General features: G+C 46.1%; 4 protein-coding genes across 4 annotated transcripts; 1 reads left to right on the top strand and 3 right to left on the bottom strand.

Moving 5' to 3' along the window:
* Positions 1-3,251: 3,251 nt before the first annotated feature.
* On the top strand, positions 3,252-3,833 carry E1B28_007044 (uncharacterized protein; the record flags this gene model as incomplete). The annotated part of the gene is made up of 5 exons (XM_043151752.1): positions 3,252-3,269; positions 3,328-3,390; positions 3,459-3,476; positions 3,538-3,704; positions 3,779-3,833. The coding sequence occupies 5 exons, from the start codon at positions 3,252-3,254 to the stop codon at positions 3,831-3,833; spliced, it is 321 nt and encodes a 106-aa protein (XP_043009832.1).
* A 2,265-nt stretch (positions 3,834-6,098) lies between these two features.
* On the bottom strand, positions 6,099-7,805 carry E1B28_007043 (uncharacterized protein). Its single transcript, XM_043151751.1, has 8 exons — positions 7,613-7,805; positions 7,473-7,554; positions 7,404-7,417; positions 7,256-7,348; positions 7,123-7,197; positions 7,041-7,069; positions 6,839-6,983; positions 6,099-6,736 (listed from the first exon to the last, which is right to left on the bottom strand). Exons 1-8 carry the CDS (start codon positions 7,637-7,639, stop codon positions 6,413-6,415), a joined length of 789 nt encoding a protein of 262 aa, XP_043009831.1. The 5' UTR covers positions 7,640-7,805; the 3' UTR covers positions 6,099-6,412.
* Positions 7,806-9,000: 1,195 nt separating this feature from the next.
* E1B28_007042 (uncharacterized protein) lies at positions 9,001-10,666 on the bottom strand. The gene is made up of 3 exons (XM_043151750.1): positions 10,475-10,666; positions 10,192-10,419; positions 9,001-10,136 (listed from the first exon to the last, which is right to left on the bottom strand). The coding sequence occupies exons 1-3, from the start codon at positions 10,504-10,506 to the stop codon at positions 9,182-9,184; spliced, it is 1,215 nt and encodes a 404-aa protein (XP_043009830.1). The 5' UTR covers positions 10,507-10,666; the 3' UTR covers positions 9,001-9,181.
* An 8,294-nt stretch (positions 10,667-18,960) lies between these two features.
* Positions 18,961-20,007, bottom strand: E1B28_007041 (uncharacterized protein; the record flags this gene model as incomplete). Its single annotated transcript, XM_043151749.1, has 1 exon — positions 18,961-20,007. The coding sequence occupies one exon, from the start codon at positions 20,005-20,007 to the stop codon at positions 18,961-18,963; it is 1,047 nt and encodes a 348-aa protein (XP_043009829.1).
* Between the last annotated feature and the right edge of the window lie 2,005 nt (positions 20,008-22,012).

Here is a 22,012-nt window from a genome sequence, read left to right as displayed (position 1 = left end):
GTGTATCTATGACGCTCATCATTATCTAATCCACGACGGGGTAGGCAGACCGTGACCAGCCCACTGTTTTTCCGGTCTACCACTTACAACAGTCTCCGCGACTGATTTGTCAGAAACGCTGTCCACAGGACATACATTCTGTCCCTGGACAATGTGTTGCTCGAATAGGGTCGAGTTCACCCCTCTGTCAAGCCAAATTTCCGTTTCTCTCACCGCAGACAGATTTGGGGGGAAAGGCATAAGACTGTATATTCAACATATCAATAAACTTAATGGAAAAGTTGTAATTTGGTATCTCCTGAAGGTTAGGATCTGACGCGACTTCATACCATAGCCGGGATGCAATCTCCTTCGACATCAACTCTTCGGACATCATAAGCCTGGTAGTGAAATGGTGATGGTACGAAGAATAATCGAGGTTTGAGAACGCGGACAGCAGCGCGTCGAATATTTGTTTGGCACCAGTGACGATCATCGTGGTGTAGTCATGTTCGGCCGCGCCGGACTTTCTTGTTTTGACAAATGGCGGCGCCTCAAGGCCTCATGACCGGCAGAATACGGCAGCTTGGCTTCATGAACGACGGTCAGTGGGATTGCAAGGCAGCAACGATGCCGCAACCTTTGTTCAACGAAACGGCCTCGCTTACCTCGCGTTTAGATCTCAGGTCGGGTGGCTCAAAGCATTCCCAATTCCCACATTAAGCCAAATACTATATTACAAAACTTAACGTACTTTAGCACCAAAAACTCTTACAATACGGGATGAAACCTTTGTTCCTGTCACATCAAAGTGATGAGGGTCCATTCCAGTTGACGGGTACTGGACAGGTTCCTGATGACATCAAAATGTCCCCGGTGCCATTAGCTCTTCCCTTCCTTGATTTTACGCTGGACCCCGCGTGAGACGGTGAAGGACAAGGAATGAGATAGGTCGCCTCAAGAGATCAACGCTATACATTACACGTTTACAATGAGGATGACTCCGAAGCACGAAGGCCAGGCCTTGAAGCTTGAAAACCTTTGAAAAGCTTAACGCGTGACGGTGTGATGAGAGAATCGTGGGATGGGTACGGCGCGGCATGTTCGAATCTTTCGCTCTTTGATTTACCTCAGTGTGTATCGAGATTCTCTTCGGAAAGCCGACCTTCAGATTAGGAGAAAAAGCCAACCAATACGCTTTGAACGATCTGCGTAGGTCGGCAACATCCCTTTCCTACGCCAATTCACCCAGAGTCATACCGAGGAAATTCGGAGTTGAAGACCGTGAACTTCCCGTCGACGACCACGATGACCTTCGTTTGGAGAGAAAGGATAACGACACGAAGGGGAGGATGAAGGAACAACATGTGAGGAGGCCTCCAACAAAAATTCATGTTACAGTGACAGAAATGATTATCCGCCCACAATTTCGAAACGTGAACGTGAGTCAATGTCGCGTATTTTCTTACCGGATCCTGATCCACCTGTTCTCCTTCGCAGCGAAATCCGTATCATCTACATATTACGTTGAAGATATTATATGAGCTTCACGAAGTATGCAAAGCGGCCCCTTCCTTCGACGTTTATAAATTCTATCAGGAAACGAAAGGAGTCGTATTCGGACTTCGCTGGTCATGCTCAGTCCTCAGAGTCATCCTCATTGTATACGTGTAATGTATACGGTGGAAGGCGTTGATCTCTTCAAGTGACTATCTCGTTCCTTGTCCTTCACCGTCTCACGCGGGTCCAGCAAGTCTTCGAAGCTCAGGAGGAAGAACTGCAAAAGAATGGGAACTCGCTCTTGGACGAAGGCAGAATCTATGGACATACAGCGCACCATCGAACTTATCCGACTGCCCGGAGGCCAAAAATCTTTCTGAATGGTTCAGGTTCGCTGTCCAAGCTCATACCATGCATATACTAATCTCGTCACGCTAGTACTTTCATAATAAAGCCCATGATGTTGGCAGACGGGATGAAAGCTATCTTGAAAAATATAGGAAAGACGAGGCGGAGATATACCATACAAAGGAAATGGATCATTTAGTGGGCGTTGGGCCTCTCTCTCGATGGTAGCATTTGAAGGGCTAAGGTATGGTACGTCTCCACGTTCTATAAGGCATAACAGGTCATTTACATTTCTTGGCATAGGTATACACACAGCATCTTACAAACCGGAAAGAATTGCCTAGCCAGCCATCGCTTACAATGAAAGTTCCGTTTTCAAACCAATTCGGTCCGAACTAGAATCAGCTGTATATTCTCGACACCTTCGTTCCTCAAGTTCGAGGAGGGATTTCGATCCAGCATCTGCCGGGTCAGTGCTCGAGTTGGAGGTGCCGATCCCAGGCCTCTCTGTGCACTTCATTCACCATTCACCTTGCACCACCTCCCAACTCATGCGACGATTGAGAACAGATGGCTACGCTCAAGCTTCAAGGGTCGGTACGCCCTCCGGGCTCTTCCCTACGGTGGAAACGAAGGTGGCTGTCGAGGATCTTCACTGGGATAATGTACAGTAAACGAAAGACAGTTTTGCACTCTAACGAGCTGCTCTGTCATTTTTTCAACTAGCAAACGCAACGCTTCCAACATCCATATTCCAACCTTGCCTCACTTCCAGATTATGGGACACGCCTCTCAAAGAAGTTTTTGCCCGGTATTCTAACAGAGAATTCATACTATCTATGGAAGTATACTCCACTGGCATTATGTCGTGGAACCTATCTATCCTTCTGGTTTCCCTAGCTTCTGCTTGACTGCGCGACTCTTTATGGATCCGGGACGATGGAATCGAATGCAATCAAGATTTGAAACATCTCGAATCCCTCGTACAGCCTTGTCTGCGAGACGAATTGAACTAAACTTTACATCTCGACGTCCTGTTTCCCTCGTTAGCCCCGCATCGACTTCCGTTCTCATTCTCGAGGACCCACACATTCGTCAATTCGCGCGGCCACTTGGGTTCTAGTCTCCAACGCGTATGATTGGAAGCACGAGCTCAGAATGAAAGCGAGCAGGTGATGCGGAGCGAGAAACATCTAGCATCGATTCGCTGTTCATTCCAACTTTCGACACCAAACTATCACTTTCAACCTCAAATCTTGGTGCTTTTGCACCTAAATCGTTCGTAATGTCAAAATGTATCGTGATTCCGGGCGGTACAGCAGGTCAAAGGTAGGAGGAATGCTTGTGAAGTTCTGAACTTCGCTTCTCATTTACAGAAACATTTCTGTTGTCCATTACGGGGGTCGGGCGACTTCGTTTTCAACATGGGAATGGAGCGACTTGTAAGTACTTGATTTTCTTTGTGACCACTAGGGCAGTATAAAAGCTCAACTCGTCCAGCTCCAGATTCCTCAGCAACTTCCTGTTACTCTTCTCATTCTCAAAGCATCCACAACATGTCTTGTGAGTCTCTCGATTCTAGTGCAATTGTCGAGTCGTGTGTATTGACTAACGGATGCTCGTCCTCATAGTTCCTCACGAAGATAATAGTAAGTCTGAACTCCTTCGTTTCCCCAAGCACACCACGTCCTCAACTGTAAACCTACCCAGTCGAGCACTTCATTGAGGCCCACCACCGGGTTGAGCCAGCCTCCAAAAGCACCAACAACCAGGAGATTCACGTTTTCGCCATCGAACGAACCCCGGTCTTCGGTTCCCAAGCTTCCGCCGGAAAGTGCTTCGACATCGCCTTCGGTTTCGGACCTGCTAATTTCTCTGTAAGTAGAGTTCAATTTCGTTTCCTACCAGCATTCGTCTCTGGGCACTTATCACCTCTGTTTCATCGGCACAGGTCGAGGCTTGCTTTGATCTCAGCTCAGGCTCGATCTCCATCTGCCTCTACGTGAAGATCCCGTTCTTCTCGAAGCAAAAACTCGGGTGTGCCACTGGAAGTACTACCGAAGGGATCTCTATCGGTTTTGATTGGAAGATTGTGTCTGGGAAGTTCACGTTCTCGATCAAGGATAAATGGTTGTGGTTGCACTATGATATCAAAGTGCTCGGGACATCCTGGAAGGGTGATCTCAAGTTGATCCCACTTCCGTGAGTACATTGGCTCTTCAAGTTTGGGGTGTTAGCTCATTGGGATTTTTTGGTTCACCCATCCGCAGCTTCCTCTAGTGAGGTCTCAGGTGCGATGAGAGTAACTCCCGACCCGTTAGCAAGGAGCTCCTGAACCGAAGAAAAACAGAAAAACAGAATTTCCGTAAACGTTGAAAACCAAAAAAAAATGTTTGTAAAGTTGTAGTCGTCGGTCGACGAGTCGTGTTGAATGGATAACCATTTGTTGTTGTCGAATTTTGACTGTACGGATTCTGGCATTGATTGAGTCGCCGCACTGTAAGTCTCGACAAAATCTACCCTCATCCCTATCAAATCCCTCACTCACACTCGGAATGGTTTGCTTATGGTTACTCGGTGTATTTGTCGCGACAGACCTGTAGGCTTGCTTTTTCAGCGGCTCGCTTCCGAGCTCATGATATGGAAGTACTGTACCAAGTGGCGATGGCCGCTGCCGTCTACTAGGAATCAAGCCCATGTCCTCTGAATATTGGAGGGCGTACCTTCCCCGTTCATGAGGATGGAAGATCCACAGGTACGGAATAGATGGAGGTTTGATTTAATAAAAGCCCATCCTACTGGCGTCCACTCCACGGTCCAAGTTGATAAGGAATTTATGTCCTCTTCAAGCACCTTGATCCTCTCAAGGAATTCAGAATCTCCTCAACTTCCGTTCCCACCGCAAGACACACGAGCTGAAAGTCCACCGTAGGACGGGGTATAGTAAGCTGTCTTGCCCTTCTCGATTTTGGCGTTTAGCGTGGCCTCGATTCGGGGACTCGATGTACATTTCATTCTTCAACTGCTTCAAATCGCAAACGTTCGAACCAACATCCGGATTCCAGAAGGGAAGGAAAGGAAAGTGGCAAGGATCGACTCTGGTTTTGAGGAGGTCATAATCAGGTCGTAGACAAACGACCGGTAGGCTCGATTGTCAGCACCAGACGATATGCCAACGGTCAGCTCGAAATGGGTAAATCCGCCTGCAGCGCATGTCTAACAAAGGGAAAGCCCTTCGTTGAGTTTACGCCGCAGCAAGCACTGGTATCCCTTTGAGCGAAGTCGAGGAATCGCCGAATCACGGAGAGTAAGTTGGAGGAGGACAGCAGCCCCAGGCAGCCTATCACGTTTCGAGAGAAAGGGTAACGAGGAAGTCGAGGTTACCGGCCTTACGCTGGGTGCGGAGCCGCATTCCGAAATATTCTTGTATCAGAACTACACCCGATGTTTCCGATGTTTCGATCATTCCATTGTCCACGAGCAACAAATATCATGATAATGCAAAGCCTCTTCAAGAAATCTCGACAACCGGTGATCTCGATATTCAAGAGGGGCGGTGTACTCCCTGTAGATGATGGTGAGACTGTTATGGCCGTAGTGTTCAGCATAGAACATGCCTTGTTGAACTGGATTCTGGAATTGTGGTGTGTGGGAGAATTGTCGACGAGGAGTTCTAGGTACGCACTCATCGTTGTTGCACTGGCACTCCGACAAGGTACATTAACATCATCCTTGATTCAGATTCAGATTATTGTACCTCCGAGTCCCACAATACCGAAGTCAAGGCGGAAAACATCCATAATATTCTATCAGCTTCTATTGAGCTTCTATCTTGATTCTTCAGCTTGCGGAATCAACCAGTACACGAGGAATACATACCTTAAGGCTGTTCGTAAAGATGTTCTTTGAACTAGCGGATTAAGATCGTCCCCGATAAAGGACTGATAGATACTTGGATGGATTTACATCCCCTGCGGACCCAATGGATACCGGGTGATTTACCATACGGGTATTCAGGACTGCGACCTTGAAGGACGAAAGAAACACTGGTACTGATGGCTGCATGATGGCTGATGGAGGGATTTCGCCGTTCGGACTGTATCATTATGCCGAACGTGACGGTGATATCGACTCCCCTTTTTCTTCACCTTTGACGGAATTGGATCAAGGGCAGTCCAACTAATAGCGTCGAACAGAGCTCAACTGATGATGTATTGATGATCTAGTTGAAATTTAGTTACAAAAACTTAAAAGGCCGCAAGGCTTTGCCTTTACGAACACATCAAATCAGTCATTGATACTTAGACTATACACAAACTACACATCCAATTATTTATTTCACAGATTGTAAGGTTGGAAAACATGAAATGGGTGAATGGGGTCATTTATGTAACGAGTGTAACGTCCAAAACTTGGGCTAGAGAGAACGGAATTGTAACCGTACATGTAGAAAAGAAAGGAAGAAAAAAACTCGGTAGTATACCTAAGAGAGAGAGATATCACTAAACGTCGGCCAGATTCATGAGCCTATCCCAGAGGGAAAAAAAATATAAACATGTTACAAGTGTTGTCGGAGCTCGCCCGCTCATGCTCTTGCAGTCGAGATTCTCGAAACTACTACAGCCAGCACAATCAAGATGCCCCACTTCCATTTCTCCCACATATGTCCCAATGAAGCGGCAATTCCAGTAGAGCCATGTAGATGGTCTTCTCCCTTGCCATCTGAAGGGCCGATGACACTGTTGGGAATAATTGCAGGGAGGGGTATCGTTGCAGGCGTGGATATCGTGGTTGAGGAGGCCTGAGGATTAGGGGGTGAAAAAAACGTTGGCGGTGATAGCATTGAAGATGTCGAGCTTTTGACAGATTCGCCCATATTTGGAAGATCCTTGACGAGCGTCGTGCAGTACTATATAAGTGTAGACGTGAGTTATGATGGGAACATTCAAATCAATGTGGGGTAGCGGTACGACGAGATCGGGATAAATGTGGCATTAATATAAAAACGTACCTCAGGGAAGGCTTCTTTAAACCGTGCTTGTCCTAAATTCCATGCATGGCTGCGCGCTGCATATATACGTCTCTGTGATTCACTGGCTGATACAGATCCCGTAGTCATTTCATCTGATAGCATGAAGGAGAGAAGGCCAGTCAATCTAATCGAAAAAGATGATCAGGTTTCGACGAAACAAGGATCTAACGTGAACACTCACATTGTAGCAACACTCCATGCTGGATTCCACTGTACGAAAATTGGCATTAGCGGTAACTTCAAAAAGAGTGTCTGTAACCCACAGTCCCCGGATGAAAGTCTGACATTGAGAAGCATATCTTCTTATCGGGGTGAAATCGTCCAGAGGGTGTGAACATCTAGGTGAGGGTCCAACATAAGCCACTGTACGACACCAAGACATGACAGTTTACGCACCTTGATACCGGGCGGCTTGAAAGGATACTCTGAAGGGAATAACAACACTCCATGATATTCTCCACTAGCGAAAGGCGAATCCAATGGACCCCTCTAAAGGCGCCTAAGTCAGCATCGTCGGTGAATATAGGTGCAACCGAGAACTTACTATGATATAGTTCCCTGTTTAACAACTGATAAACGAACGGCTCGAGCAACAACACATAAGATATCGCACATGTTAGGATATTCTTCTCGTCTGGTACAGCATACACAAATGGGGGTGGCTCCCTTTGCATCGCGACATATTCCTTCGTGAGCTGCGTGATAGATTGATGTCAGTAAAGCAACCATAGTACACGATGATGTCGTACATACACGTTTCTGAGCAGCTTTGCTGGCCATTTTGAAGACGAAGAGTGGATATAAGCTGGGAACGGAGTGGGGGGTAGTGGTTGGGGGCGAGAAGGTAAAACGTGTGAATGATTGTTTGTCAGCACTGCCAGTGCCACGTGATAGGTCGTTTCAAATGTTTTCGCCACCGAGGGTCGTTTTTGGCCGATGGTCTTTTGAAGGTTCCTGGCTGCAGGTCTTTTCTTTGACGACAAGTCGTTTACATCGAGGTATAATATACCCACATAACAAGAAGATCTATTGATCGGGCTCCCAAAAAGTAAGCGCATCGCCCTTGAACACCTTACTTGATTCATTGACGCGATACGGCTGTGCCTAGTACGCCCTCGCAAACATTAACAAGGTAGTCTTTAAGTATCATCGCAGCATAAGCTGTATGACATATTGTTCCGAACATGGTAAACAAAGTAGTAGCGGCTTCAATTCGATATTGTATTTGGCTCGGGGCCGACTCCGGGAGCAGTGCACCAATGCTCACCCAACGAAACGTACGAGAAAAGATTTTTCGAGAACCTCGGTGCATTAACGCATCAAGAGAAACATTTTCCCATTGAAGACTCTGGTTACGAATACACAGTTAGTAGTGACGCCCTACCGTTCCCGCAATCTTCGCCGCTCACGACGGTTACCACCGACGTGGGATCCTCGTTGCGAGCGAAATATCATCTGGGTGTCGTGGCGCAGGGACTAAGACCGGCTGAAAACGACTCACAACCATGACATGTGTGTGTCTCAACACTGGACTGCCTCCGATTCCAACCCCAGCATCGGTGAGAACGGACACCCGGCCACAGTACTCCTCCGCAGTTGAGTTGCGCGGTGAACGGAAGGAAGGCACCCGAAGCACGTCCATCGTCGTGGTGACTTGGCTATATTCAACACTACCGGAAGTCAAGGACGTGGAGACTACCCTCGGAGGAAAGAAGGCTTGAGCAGAACACCTTCCCAGTGCGCCTCGAGTCGGAGCCTACTCGCTTGCAGTGCTTTCCTGACACCTAATTCAAGGAAACAATGCAGTATGACTCCTCGTATAATAGGAAAGACGGGCGCGATGGATCGAAGGAAAAACCATGGGTAAGTGACCATGGCCAACAAAGATTCCTGCTGGGCGCAAAGATAGTGTAACAGCTGTTGCTGCTGTTTTCAACTGGTTGAATCCCAAACACGAACTTTATCAAACGGATATATGATAATCACCTGCATTTGAGACAGCTAAAGCAGATATGTTGTGATGGTTTCAACACTCACAGACAAGGTGTGAGAGAGTGTGAAGTTTCGACAGCGGGCGCCGCTCTCCTATGTTTACACGACGCCTCGCTCGGACTGCGACACAAACACTTATTCGAGAGTGGTCGCCACAGCAGCTCCTCGGGGGTAACATAGTAAGTAGAATGGAGGCAAGACGCCGAGGACGCCGCCGAGCTAATCATAGCTTGTACCTTGGTGAGAATTTCAAAACATTTATCAATTGTAATTGGTAGTAAGATGAAACAGTTAAACGTAGCCACCAGCGACGAGTACGATTGCAGTATTTCAACAAGGTTCCTCCCAAGTTTTTGGCTCTGGTCGTTCCGAACTGGAGGTAAACCCAAGCTGGCCAACATTCCAGCGCCATATCGTTTCTCCGTCACTGTTTTTCTTCGCACGGCCACGCGCAAACTGAACAGTCATCCTATGGAACCTAAACCTATTCCGAACATGCAGGTCTTCTTTCCGAAGACAAGTGAGAAGGTAATACCTCCAATCAACGGACTGTGTCAGAGTGAGTGACAGCGGTGTTAGCTCATTGGGCCAATTTGACCAATCCGCCGGTATGCAAGGAAGCATCCATCCAAAACTGGACGCAAGTCGTAAGAATAGGCCCTGTCTATCACGAACGATAGCACGGTAGAACCAACGGTCAACTTGGGCGAGAGAAAGTAACGACCTAGTTGCCTCGAGAACGGATGGGTAGTCAAATACGGAACCGCCGTCTTTAAGTTCGTTGACTATGACGTCTTCCGGGATGGATATGACCTCGGTCAAGATGGCGTCAAGGAGTTCTGGTACATCGAAGACTCGCCGTGCCTCGGATGCTGGAGGCTGGATGACAGGAGAGACCTCCAGGGCCTTCGGGAGAGGAAGTACGCTCGGTCGAGACAGAATCCATGCTGTGTCGTTCATAGTTTCCGGATCGTACCAGCGGTCAACATTTTCTGGATCATACTTCTGAGGTGTCTGTCGCTCAACAGCATAACCGAAATTCTGCCTATTCCGATCCTCCATGTCATGATACTTGACACAGTACAGCAACCCATCCCCCGACTCGCCGTATTTCAAGTAGTCCGCACCAGGAATGTAGAGCGATTCCCAAAGAGCTTGAGGTGAAATCGACAAGCGACGACAAAGGAATGAAAGACAGATGCGATGTATCCTGAGGAACCGTTCGTCGTTTGCGTTCCAATCGGTATCACCGTTGATCTCGACACTTCCATAGCTATCTCCGCAGCTAAGAAAAAGCGTCAGTCCCAAACGATCGTGCCCTGATATCACGATAAACTCACCATGGTGGTGAAACCCAGTCCTGTTTAGCCCAAACTGGTGAAACAACGACCCAGTCGTTCCATGTCTTCCCATCTTCTTCATCGATAGTAACAATCTCTTCTATCGGCTTTTGGGGTACAGGGTAATCAGGAGGATTATGCCATTCACCGTCTTTTGGAGGCCATTCTTTTACACCTTCTTGTAAAAAATAAATCCAGGATTGTCGACCATTTTCCAGCGGCCCAGCGCTGAAAGAGGGTTAGAGTTCGTTTATCTGGACCCGTACAATACCCCAGAGCTCACCAAAAGCAACAGTACGTGTCGAAAACACCCATTTTCGAAAAAGGTGAATCGCCAAACTCGAGATGACGGGCCTTAAATGAAGGTCATTCAGGATTTAGAGCAGCGAAGAGGCAGTGCTTTTTGATGCGGTTGATATGGGGTTGTGACATGGTGGCCCGGAATATCAATTCAGGGCATATGCAGAAATTACTTTGAGGTTAAAAGCAAAGTTAGTCGCATTTTGTTGTCATGTGGCAATTGTGTTGTCTAAAATGTGACTCGAACAATGAAAATTGATGGAAGTTAACCTAACCAGGATTATGATTTTGTAGTAAAATATGTTAGTTATTGTGGCCAATGTAGCGATCATTTGTGCACAAAAGAGGTACTATCATTGTGCCTGAGTTTAAAGATGAGCATCGGACTCATACTTCCTATAATTATTCCCCTCTCAGCTCTGGTACAGCAGTTGAGTACTATCTGTAATAGCTAAATCCAGAATTTATAGTGATTTTATTGAGTGGACAGGGAGGGAGAGAGGTGCCGGAGAGAGGGCTCTGAAAAGGTAGGTGTTTGAAAATATCAGTCACGCAATGTCACGTTGGCGAAGAGCGGCCGAATAGCTAACTCCACGGCCAGGTACGATAGGACACGCGACGGGACATCGTTTGGCAGCGGTCGGCACTGAGTTGTAACTCCGACTGATTGCGGTTTTATCATGCCTCAGTCGATCTCGTTTTGAATGCTTTCCTCCACATCTATACATGGGCAGTATCGCTCCAAAATAGTGCATTCGGCTTGTATTATCATAGGGAAAATATATACCTAGTACTGGGAAGAAATCTGTGTCCTGTACCCAGGAAATGACCTTGTTGGCTATGATTTTATGTACTTTACCCGAAATATCATCATTTTCCAAGATGAAAACATTAAAGTAGAAAGCTAGCAACTTCCGCTTAAGTCTGACGACAAGCGATAAAAGTAACCCCGTGGAAATGAGCTACAATGACCGGATGTAAGGGTGTGAGGTCTGGAGGCGTAGGTGTGACTATACCCAACAGTGAATGATGATAAGAGAGGACAGATGATGATCAGCGCTGGTCTGATCAATGAGCAAGCCTAAGGAAACCTAAAGAAAGACTAATCAGCAACACAGATGGCAACGACGAACTCACCAGTCAAAGTGTAGGCAGCTGTTCTACTCTTGAGAACACTCCTGACAGCGATGAGGGTGCAATTCTTCTTGGTTATACTGAACCAAGGTGGCCAAGACTGAGAGATGAGAAGTAGGGACGAGAATGAACTGTATTTTGTGGGGAACACCCCTGTTTATATACTACTGGAAGCCTTTGTTTGTACTTATTACTATAAACTGGAACTATGGTCCATGCCAAACAACCAAATGGATACGTGAAAACCCTCCCAAACTTAGTAAGTATGTATAAAAGAAGGCTATGCGGATAGTAACGATACTGTAAAGGAAGTATGGGTCCATGAGTATGGGTCCAAAATATGAGTGTATAAGAGGAAGAAATTAAAAGGGGAATTCAATGGGGTAATAAAGTCAGGCCTGACATCCGCAGGGAACAATTTAGCGCACGTCCTCGTCGCTCACAGTGAATTCCCCACAGCATTCTTCCGAGAATAAAGCGAACTGACATGGAAATGTTCCTAACCACATGACTGGCGTGAAGTTGAGTATGATGATCAGTCCAGAAAAGGGTGCTTGCCATCTTCGTCTGTATCTGTTGCATGGGAGCCATTGCTGTGAGAATTTTGCTTCAGGAATGCACCACCACTCCCTTCTACTCTTCCTCTTCTCTGTTGTCTCTCGGAAACCTTGTCTGACACCACCTTGGTCAGTTTAGAAATCACCCCTCTACCGCAGTTGTTATCGCTCTTCTCTTTCCGAAGGTCATCTTCTTTGCCCGGAAGGGAATTGGAAGGAGAACTGCGATTGACTGATGGAGATGTAGGTGGTCTAGGGTTGTCAGTGGTATTGATCTCTGCCAGGAATTCCCAGACGGTGAGCATTTCTGTCTGATTGGTACTTCTGGATGAAAGAGTAAAATCAAATTGTGGATAGCGTCCAATACATTCTAGACGATTCTGGAAGGGGGAGAGCTCTACTGCTGAAGCGAAAACCAGCTCTCCACTGTCGGAGTCATCGGTTAATGGAAATGTTACTGGGTGGGGGGAGGTGGAATGATCAATAAGCCAATCTCCCAAGTCGTTCATGCTTTTGAGAGCTGGGATGTCATGGGGTTCCAGGAATGCGGGTTCTTCGGTGACTTCATCAACATCCCTTCGCTGGTTCAGGTTAAAAGCAATTGGCGTGCCATATTGAAATCCTACCACCTCCATTACTGCCTGGGTTGTAGTGTTACAAGGTCCAGTGATGACGGGAGTGATCTGGGACAGGAACTGGGAATGTGCAGAGAAGATGGAAGGCCATCGGGGAACAAGCATATGAGACTGGAGACGAATGTACACCACTCGGCAAGAAAGGTCAGTCTGCACAAGGACAAACACATCATGGACCCATTTGTACACTGGATGGATAAGAATTGCACAATCAAATTCTCCTGCAGGCCCCAAAATGGCTGCTCCGAAGGTGACTGATTGGGCTGGTATGCTTTCCCTGGTATAATACACTGGGACATCCTTCAGAGCTGGAGGATGAAAGTTGGAGAGCTCTGCTTCCCAGCAACAGGATGGGAGTGTGGTATTGGGTGGTGGGAACATGGAATTTCTGGAGTACTCGGGACATCATCGTTTGTGAATGAATGACAGATGCAGAGAATCTGGATGAAGGGTGCCTGGGTTTACTTGGAGGTAGCTGCTGCAAGTCACTTGGATTGTACCAATGAGCCATGGTGTGGTTCTTGGTATAATGCACAACCTTTTCCAACAACTCGTGAAACTCCTGACCAGTACACTCTACATGCACTTGACTGAGATCGATGGTTCCATGGTTCGATGGATATTCAAGCTGAGAAAGAAAAGGATTTATAGGAAGAAAAAGGAAGGGGGAGAAAAGGAAAGGAGTGAGGGAACGTAAAAGAGAGACATTGTTTTTAATGGGATTTAATGGTAGATGGTAGTCCATTATGGAGTTGCTATGACTAGGAAAAATAAGGTTGATGAATCTGTTGGGAATTTACGGCAGTGGCCTGGGAATAGTTGGTGCTTGTTTTCTCAATTTTCATGTTCCCCTAGCCACCCTGGCTTCATGAACCAATGGTTGCGTTGAATGTATGGCATTAGTCTGTAGGTGGCCACGAAAACAGCCAATTCAGCCCCATCTAATTCCCTGAGTTTATAGGCTTCTCCTCGGGTCCAGCGAATGACTTCAAAAGGCCCAAGATAGCGGGGTTGTTCCTTTGTTCCAATGTTTTGATCAGCCTCTGAATTGCGTACTAACACTAACTTGCCAGAATGATATTCCTTAGAAATGAGCCTTTTTGCAAACTGTTTTTCAAAGTGCGATTTGGAAGAGAACCTACTGGCTTTGAGAACTTCAGCTGCTTTAGCAATATCCTGTGAGTGTCGGTGGAGTTGTCTCATCCTTAACATAAGAAGGTCCTCCATTGTCATACCAACATAAAATCCTTCAACCAGAAATGTGGCCTCGAATAGATCAAACAGAAGTAAAGGTTCCATAGCATGGAGCAGATGATATGGAGAAAAACCTGTAGATCGGTGAATTGTGATCTGATCTGCAAACACTGCTTCAGGAAGTCGCTTGGGCCATTGTGATAACCGGGTCTCGCATGCCTTGAGTAGCGCTTCTCTCAACATAAAATGACCACGCTCAACTACTCCATTTGCGTGTTTGTTGTAGGGTGAAATCCGGACTTGTGGCACTCCTAAGCGCTTCATGAGACTATCAAATGCCCCTTTGACTTCTGATCCATTGTTGGTCACCACTTGGTGGGGAGTTCCATATCTGCAGTAAATTTGTTCCCAAAAGAATCTTGCCAGACTCTCTGAGTCAATACTGGTTAGAGCTCGGGCTTCACAAACACCTGAAAGATCATCCCTGGCAGCTGCAATATACTGATATCCTCCTGCTGGTGGCATATACATCACATCAATGTAAATCTTTCCAAACAAAGCAACTGGAATTGACACTGTAGGAGGCTTTTCAAATCTCTTGAGACTTCTAATTTGGCATTCATGACAAGATTTGATATGATGTTCCACATCGTTTCGTAAATGTGGCCAATAAAATCGACCGCGGAGTAAATCATAAACTGCCTGCACTCCCTTGTGCCCTAAATGATCATGTGCCAAAGTAAGAATTTTAAGGCACTTTTCAGGGTCTGTGATGACTAGTTGAGGTTGGCCATGTTTATCACGATAGAAAAGACAATCTCCATGCATGTGATATCGGCGAGCTCGTTTAAGAAACCTCTTCTTATCTGCCACTATGGGAAAGTAAGGTGTCTCAAGAGTCTGCAGGAAATGATGTACTTGCTGCAGCCATTTTTCCTGTGTTTCCCTGGAAAGCAATACCACTGAGGGAAGTTCGAGTGCATGATACAAAACGCGATGTTTTATGGTGTGAGAAGGACTCTCTTCTGAACTCCAGTTGAATAAAGCCACTCTGTCCAACCATGTGTCATCATCGCTAATGGCAGTCTCTCCTTCAGCTAAAGGTCTTCTTGAAAGGGCATCAGGTCCTTTAAATCTAGTGGCTGGAACATGAACCAGTTCAAAGTCAAACAAAAGGATGCCCTGAATCCAACAATTGATTGCTGCATTAGGTTGTAAATTGGGTTCCTTAATCATTCTGTGAATATACTTGGCCTCCACTTCTACCCTGAGGTTTTTCACTCCTACTAAATAAATTCTCCAATGTTGAAGGGCTCTGTATAATCCAAACAACTCCAACTTGGGTTGTGAATAGTGGGATTCACTTTCGCTCATGGGAATGGATCCATAGCGTGCTGGAATCTTTCTTCCTTGTTCATCCAATTGGGATAAAATCATTCCTGTACCTTCTTTACTGGAGTCCACTGATAGAATTATGGTTCGGTCGCAGTCATAGTCAATAGGTTTCATTGCAGGAGTGGATGATATGGCCTTCTTAATCTGGTCAAAGGCTTTCTGCTGATTTTCTCCCCATTGGAACAGTACATCCCTGTGATACAATTTAGTGAGAGGCCTGATGATCATGGAATAGTCTCTTATCCAGATCCTTACTGATCCACATAATTCTAAGAATTGGCGAACGTGCTTGGAATCCTCCAGAATGGGCCAACTCAATATTTTATCTGCTTGTCCCTGGTCAGGAATTCATCCTTGATTGTTGCATCTTTGTCCCAAGATCAGGGCTTCAGGTCTGCACACCTGAGCCTTGTGACCAGAGAATGTAGCTCCAGCACATTTGACTCGGTGCATGATACGGTGTACATTATTGGCATGTTCCCAAATAAAATGCCGTATTCCTGGATTCTCTGCTAAGCACTCTGGTTCTCCCTGGCTGTCCAAATATTGACTCTTTGGTCCTTTGATAGCCAAGTCATCAATAAAAATATTGGCCACTTCAGGAAGATCTTCTTGCAAAACAAAGGCCATACACTTTTGAAACTTGGCAGGAGAGTTGGTAAATCCAGTGGGAAGGGAGGTGATTTGGAGTAGTCCCATGGGAGTCATAAAAGCAGTGAGTTCTCTGCTAGATTCATCTATTTTCTGGGCATCAAATCCCCAGAACAGATCAAACACCGAATAACATTGTCTTCCCACAAAGCCTTTGATAAAGTCATCAAGGATTGGTAACATTCCTGCGTCCCGTACAGTCACTTTGTTCAAAGGCTGGAGATTGTGGACTATTTGTAATTTTCCATTCTTCTTAAGGACGCAAAACCACATGGATCTGTAAGATGATACGCTGGGTTCGTATACTCCAGCATCGATCTTGAGTTTCAACACCTCATTCACCTTGTCCTGAATTCCTGGAGGTATAGGAATATTGCGATACTGCCAAGGTTGGTGTGGAATAGTTGGAATGACATATGGAGAGAAATACGAGTCCTTGAGAGTTCCCCGTTCTATGTCCTCAAATGCCAATGCCTCTTGATTAAGGGATACTACATGTTGGAATAACCTTTCTTTGTCTGGTAACAGAAATCCAGTTGAGTTTAAGTCCAATATCTTGAGCCGTTCATAGTCAAGCCTTGGAGTAGGCTGAAATTCTGGGGGATCATAGGGTAATGGTGGTAAGGAATTCAGAGGGTCCTCTGGAATTGTACACCGTACACGACTTTCCGGTGGCATGAAAGTGGAAACTGGTCTGGCCTTTTGAGCCACACGTTTGTATGCAATGTAGGAGATGGAGGATGGGGTGGTTTGGAGTTCATTGTCAAGAGTAGTAGGGAAGACCACATATTCATCATCTTCCTCTAATGTAAATCCCTCAACTTTAAGAATGTCTTCAGGTAATCCTTCTACTACATGGTTCCTGTTAACCCAGTTTAGCTTGATTGTACAGTCAGGAGGAATTTTCTCCGTTTTCTTGGTCAACAGTATCAGCAATTGAGTCGGGATTCCCCAAACTTTGCCCAAATTTTCGGTTTTCTCCAAGTCCAAAATTCCAGGGTTAGTGCAAACTCATCTAAGTGCGCTTTTCCTTTGTGGAATTCCAATGTAAAGACAGGAAGGCCCTCTCAGTACACCTCTCTCAATTCTTTCTTCCTTCATTTCTTTTCCATTCACCACAAAATATGCAACGAATAATATCATTCCTGATGATAAGCCTAAGACAGCAACACAAATAGTAATGACAGTATGGGTAAAGGACTGTAATAGTTGGCTATTCCTAAAGATAGTGCAGTTGGTAAGGAACGTGGTTAGTTCAAGGAAGAATGGGGTGATGGATAATGGAGTAACATTTGAGCATGGGCCAACCAAGTCTGAAATTCTCGCCTTTGCTGTTCTATCAGTATCTCGAACTCTCGGGCACACATTGCCACGCGTTCCATCACCACCAATCGCCAATGTTGAGTATAGTGGTATACAAAGGTCTCCTGGGCATTGGCAATACCATGACGATGAAAACAGGTAGCATTGGGCTGGGGTTGTTGACGATAATTTCGAACTGTTCGAGGTCTGGTAGGCAGGTGAGTAGCAGTGACATGCACCATTGGAGTAGGATAAATAGGGATGGGATCTTGTAACAGAAATGTTCCCCCAGGACAAGGGATATACGTACATGTCACACTTCGCCGTACATGCTCTTCCAGGGTAATGTTCAGAAATTCCGCACGAAAAGGGGAGGGGTGTCGATAAATAGGGGTACAGGTGGTCGTTCCAGGTTCACCACTGGTGGAGGGTGTTCCCGATAGTAACGAGTAGAAGACGCTCGAGTTGTCGCACTTGGCAAGGTCCAAGAGTGTACCTGCTGGTAAGTGTGAGGCGGATAGTGACGAGAATGAATGTTCCGCCCCGGTGGATGAGCCAAGGAGGGTGGAGCTAGTGGAGGGTGATGAGTTGATGAGGGAGGAAGGTGGTTCAGCTCGGATTGTCTGGGAGTAGAACGTGGATAACGAGAGATAGGTGAAGGCATACACAAGCGTATGTGGACACCAGAGTTGTGAGTGTGGGGATGTGGAGGAAAATACTGTGGTGGGGGTCCCTGACCAGCATGGGATGTTCCAGTGGCTAGCACTGTTGGGCTTGGACGACACTTGGTCATGTGGAATGCTGAATGAAAAACGGTACAAAAAGCTGGGGTTGTCTTCCATGAGAACGAGAATCACGGGGAACAATTTAACACAAACCTTGGGCTACAGTGATGAATAAATTGTTCTGGTTGACCAGCAACCTAAAAAAAATTTGGACAGTGGCGGGTGTGATTCTTGAGGTAGATTTAAAGAACAGCAGCTTTAGAGGATGGGTTAGGTGCAGAAAAAATGTCAGAAGGTGGGTTAAGTAGTGGGGCCAGAGTTTGGGGCAATCAGAAAGGGACTCTAGGGTTGGGTGAGGAATGGTCGAGTTTCAGAGTAGAGGCAGGTAAAGCGACATGGGCGTTGAATGTTCCAACATCATCCTGGCATGAGAGTCTCATTCCAGGTCCTAGAGACTATACCAGGTAAAATGGTCGGGAATTTGGGCATCAAACCTTTCTGGTGCAAGGTGTCCAAGGCCTCCGAGTCTTGGTACTTCATACGGAGTGAAAACTGTACCAATGCCGATATTTTGACATCCTGTAAGTGAATAAAAATCTCCCAGGCAGTAATCAACCAATGGCGTTGCTCGGCGTTCAAAAATCGGTTATCATGGAAGTGTTGGTAACGTTCGAGAGCATTGGGGTAAGTGACGTATGCAAAATAACGGGCACGGAACAAGTGGTCCACCTTTCGGAGCAGGAAATACTCCGTGGTGAAGCGCATGGCCTGATAAAGCTGATGGTCAAGGCTAAGAGCAAACAGCTTTTGGTACTTCCACCTTCCTGCTTCCCCTACAGATATGGCTCCAAACTCGTTCTCCTCCAGCCAACTTTCTCAGCTAAACTCCTCTTGTTCCATCAATGGTTGCGACGGTATGGTATGGGACATGAACTGTCTGAACTGGAACCTGTTTGTCAACTGTCGACACACCTCCAAATTTTCGAAATGCTTGGCTACTGCCTGACAGTTGGCCTCACTGGGTGTTTTGCCAGCATTGTAGAAGTGTTCGGCTTTTTCTTCAATCATCTGATACTGAAATTCGTCGAAAAGTGCACGATACGCCTGCTGAAGCCTTCCATGACTCTCCCTAGGATGTTCACAGACAATGGCATGGTTCTGGACTTGGAAAATGGACATGAGTTTGCCGAAATCCACTTCAGGAATTGGATCAAGTTCGATAAAAATCGGACGGCCAACAGCGGGATGCTCAATAAGGCGTTCCAACTCGCCAACAGAGAGTAATGCGCTGGGTAAGATCTGAGTCCTAGGTGTTAACCGGCTGTCAAAGAATGGCGTAGGGATTCCAGTGGTGTTAGCTGGCTTGACTTGAAGACTGGAAGGATCAGTGGCAGGTAAGGCTGGGGGAGTTGGAGCACTAGGATACTGCAGTTCTGTGGTGGTGTCAGAACTGCAGTTAGAGACCATAGAAGAGGTAGGGGATGGTGGGCGTATGGTTCGTGATCTAATGGGTAGCTTGGAAGAGGTGTCCGGTATGGCAACATCCATGTTGGCCTTGCTGGTATCAAGTTCGGCGTCATCAACGTCCATCTTGACCTCGTCCACATCAATCAATTCTGGCGGCTCATCCGAGTCCGTCATTTCTGCCACAATAGCATTGCACTCCTTCTCCAAGGACGAAGGGTCTACTTGGAACGGTCCCGCAGTCTTGAAGTCTGAAGCCTTGAGACTATGGGTGCCACTCACTAGCTCCACTCGGGCAACTCCTGGGTCAGTAGGCTGATGTTCCTTGTAAGTGTACACCAAGTGTTGGGCGAGTACAGCTTTTGGAGAAATAGGCAGAGGTGCGACATTGGGGTAAAAGTGAACATATGCATGCCCAAGTTGAAAGGAATTGTCTTTCTTCTCGAGGTTGTACAACATAGCACCACGAAACCGGGGCAATTCTGGTCCACTCCTGATATATATGACCAAGTACTGTCAATCTGAGAGACATGATCAGTACATGATAATATATTGATCATTAAATCCCAACCTGAATTTGAGTGAACATTTATTAACAGTCTGTGCATAGATGAGCAGAATGTAATCAGAGCATGATAAGTGTCTGAAGTGCAAGCCCCAGTCTGATGATATCTGACAATGTATGGTCAGCTGCAGTGCAGATTATAATCAGACAGGGTCAGAATGCCATCACGGAGTCAACTACATTCAGACTTAAGACAGTTCATTGTAGGTTGATCACAGTCCATCCTAATTCTCTGCAGCCTACTGTCAATATACCCCCAGCCTGCTTTTTGCTTACTTTAATTCCTTCAGAAGTAAATGGCACTGTAGACTAGAACATTGGCCGGGGCAAGGCCGGGGGAAAAAAATTTTCGACTCCTGCAAAGAATGTGTTTCGGCACATGCATACGTCATTTCCCAAAATGTACATATTGTCACGCAGGGTAGGAATGCAAGCGAGCGGTGGAGTCAACAGCGCTCCAAAAGAGGTGGAGCTCTGTGGGTCCCTCAACAAATATGACCAAACACGGTGCGATGGTTAAATAGGTGACTGCCATTTCCTTTTCTCCGCAGTCTGTGAGTCTTAACTTCACTCCTTTTCCCCTCGTTGGACTGACACTCGGTGCCAGAGTTCCTACACACTGTGCCGTCACCTTGCTAACGTTCCCTCTAGAACACCTCAAACATAAGTACTTGTGGCTATTGTTTCGGCGGCAGTGAGTTGACTGGGCAACGACAAGTTACAACTTACATTTTGAGCCAATTGGTTATTTTTCTTTTCTATGTTGATGTACTGTTCTGGTAATTTGTAATTTTTGGATTGTTTATAGGTAATTATTTATCTAAAATAATATGAAGTTTCTGATGCAAAATTTTTTACCTGAGATGACCACAACTTTGGGACAAAATTTAATTGGCAAGAACAGGCTGATCAAAATCCTTTATAGGTAACACATCTGGTCATCTCGGTCAGTCTGATGATGTCTGGTCTGACATTATCAGACTGGACTCCTCTGATCAGTTGGGTCAACCTGATTACTTACTCTCAGACTGGAAGGCTTTGATCAAATTTGAACTTGAGTATCAGATATAGATCAGGTAAGGTCAGGCTGATATTGGCTAATGGTGGCTAATGGTATTGACCAGTACATGAACATTTCGGTCCCTGTTTCGTGGTGTAGCACTGGTGTTCAACAACACCATCTCCTGACGAAACCCACCATTTGCTGTGGGTTCCGCTAATGGGTGAGGAATACCACTCAAGAGTCAACCTAATATCAGAGCGATGAGAGTAGCACCAACACCAAATCAACCCAAAATCTAGTAAACCTCCATGTAAAGTCTATCAATAACTCTACACACCAGGAAAGATTGCAAGGGTGGACTGCTTGGCAAAGGTTACGCACAAGATCACAGTCTCAATATTGTATGAAGGTCTTATAAAATCAAGGTGTAACTGCAAGTGTAAAACACCACAGCCACAGGGTTCTAGGATTTGTAGGGGCTCTGTTTATTGTCCAGTGGACTAAGTGGGGCTATGAATTTCATCTATGGTAAGACTAATTCGAACGATTGGAGACTATTGCCCTCGACAGACACAAAAACTAAGTCCTCGGCGGACACGAACGCTAAGACCCTCGACGGATCACGAAACAGTAATCAAGACCTCGGTGGCCTACGGACGGATAGTTCTCTAGTTTTGACCTCAACGGTCTCATATGTTCAAATCAAATCTTATCATTTCACTGCACAAAGACAGGGCAAATCTCTCTATTGGTGTCAAGAGCAGTTACTCACGGGCAACCCACTCAGGACTTTCCTACGCACGGGTAGTACTTTTTTATCTACGGATACATGAGCTGCTTTTATACTACTTCTACGCTAGCTTTGTAATCCTATCTCTACTTGTTTCATCTCTAAA

This window comes from Marasmius oreades, chromosome 4 (genome assembly GCF_018924745.1).
Source record: "Marasmius oreades isolate 03SP1 chromosome 4, whole genome shotgun sequence".
In the NCBI taxonomy this organism is placed as follows: domain Eukaryota; kingdom Fungi; phylum Basidiomycota; class Agaricomycetes; order Agaricales; family Marasmiaceae; genus Marasmius; species Marasmius oreades.
The sequence above is the reverse complement of the archived record's forward strand: the minus strand, read 5'-3'. Positions and strand labels throughout refer to the sequence as shown.

Coding starts and splice junctions, on each gene's coding strand:
- E1B28_007043 (XM_043151751.1), bottom strand. CDS start 7,639: ATGGCCAGCAAAGCTGCTCAGAAACGT. Junction 7,198..7,255: donor TCAAGCCGCCCGGTATCAAG/GTGCGTAAACTG, acceptor ACCCTCACCTAG/ATGTTCACACCCTCTGGACG. Junction 6,737..6,838: donor TTAAAGAAGCCTTCCCTGAG/GTACGTTTTTAT, acceptor ACACTTATATAG/TACTGCACGACGCTCGTCAA.
- E1B28_007042 (XM_043151750.1), bottom strand. CDS start 10,506: ATGGGTGTTTTCGACACGTACTGTTGCTTTTG. Junction 10,420..10,474: donor GACACGTACTGTTGCTTTTG/GTGAGCTCTGGG, acceptor ACCCTCTTTCAG/CGCTGGGCCGCTGGAAAATG. Junction 10,137..10,191: donor GACTGGGTTTCACCACCATG/GTGAGTTTATCG, acceptor GCTTTTTCTTAG/CTGCGGAGATAGCTATGGAA.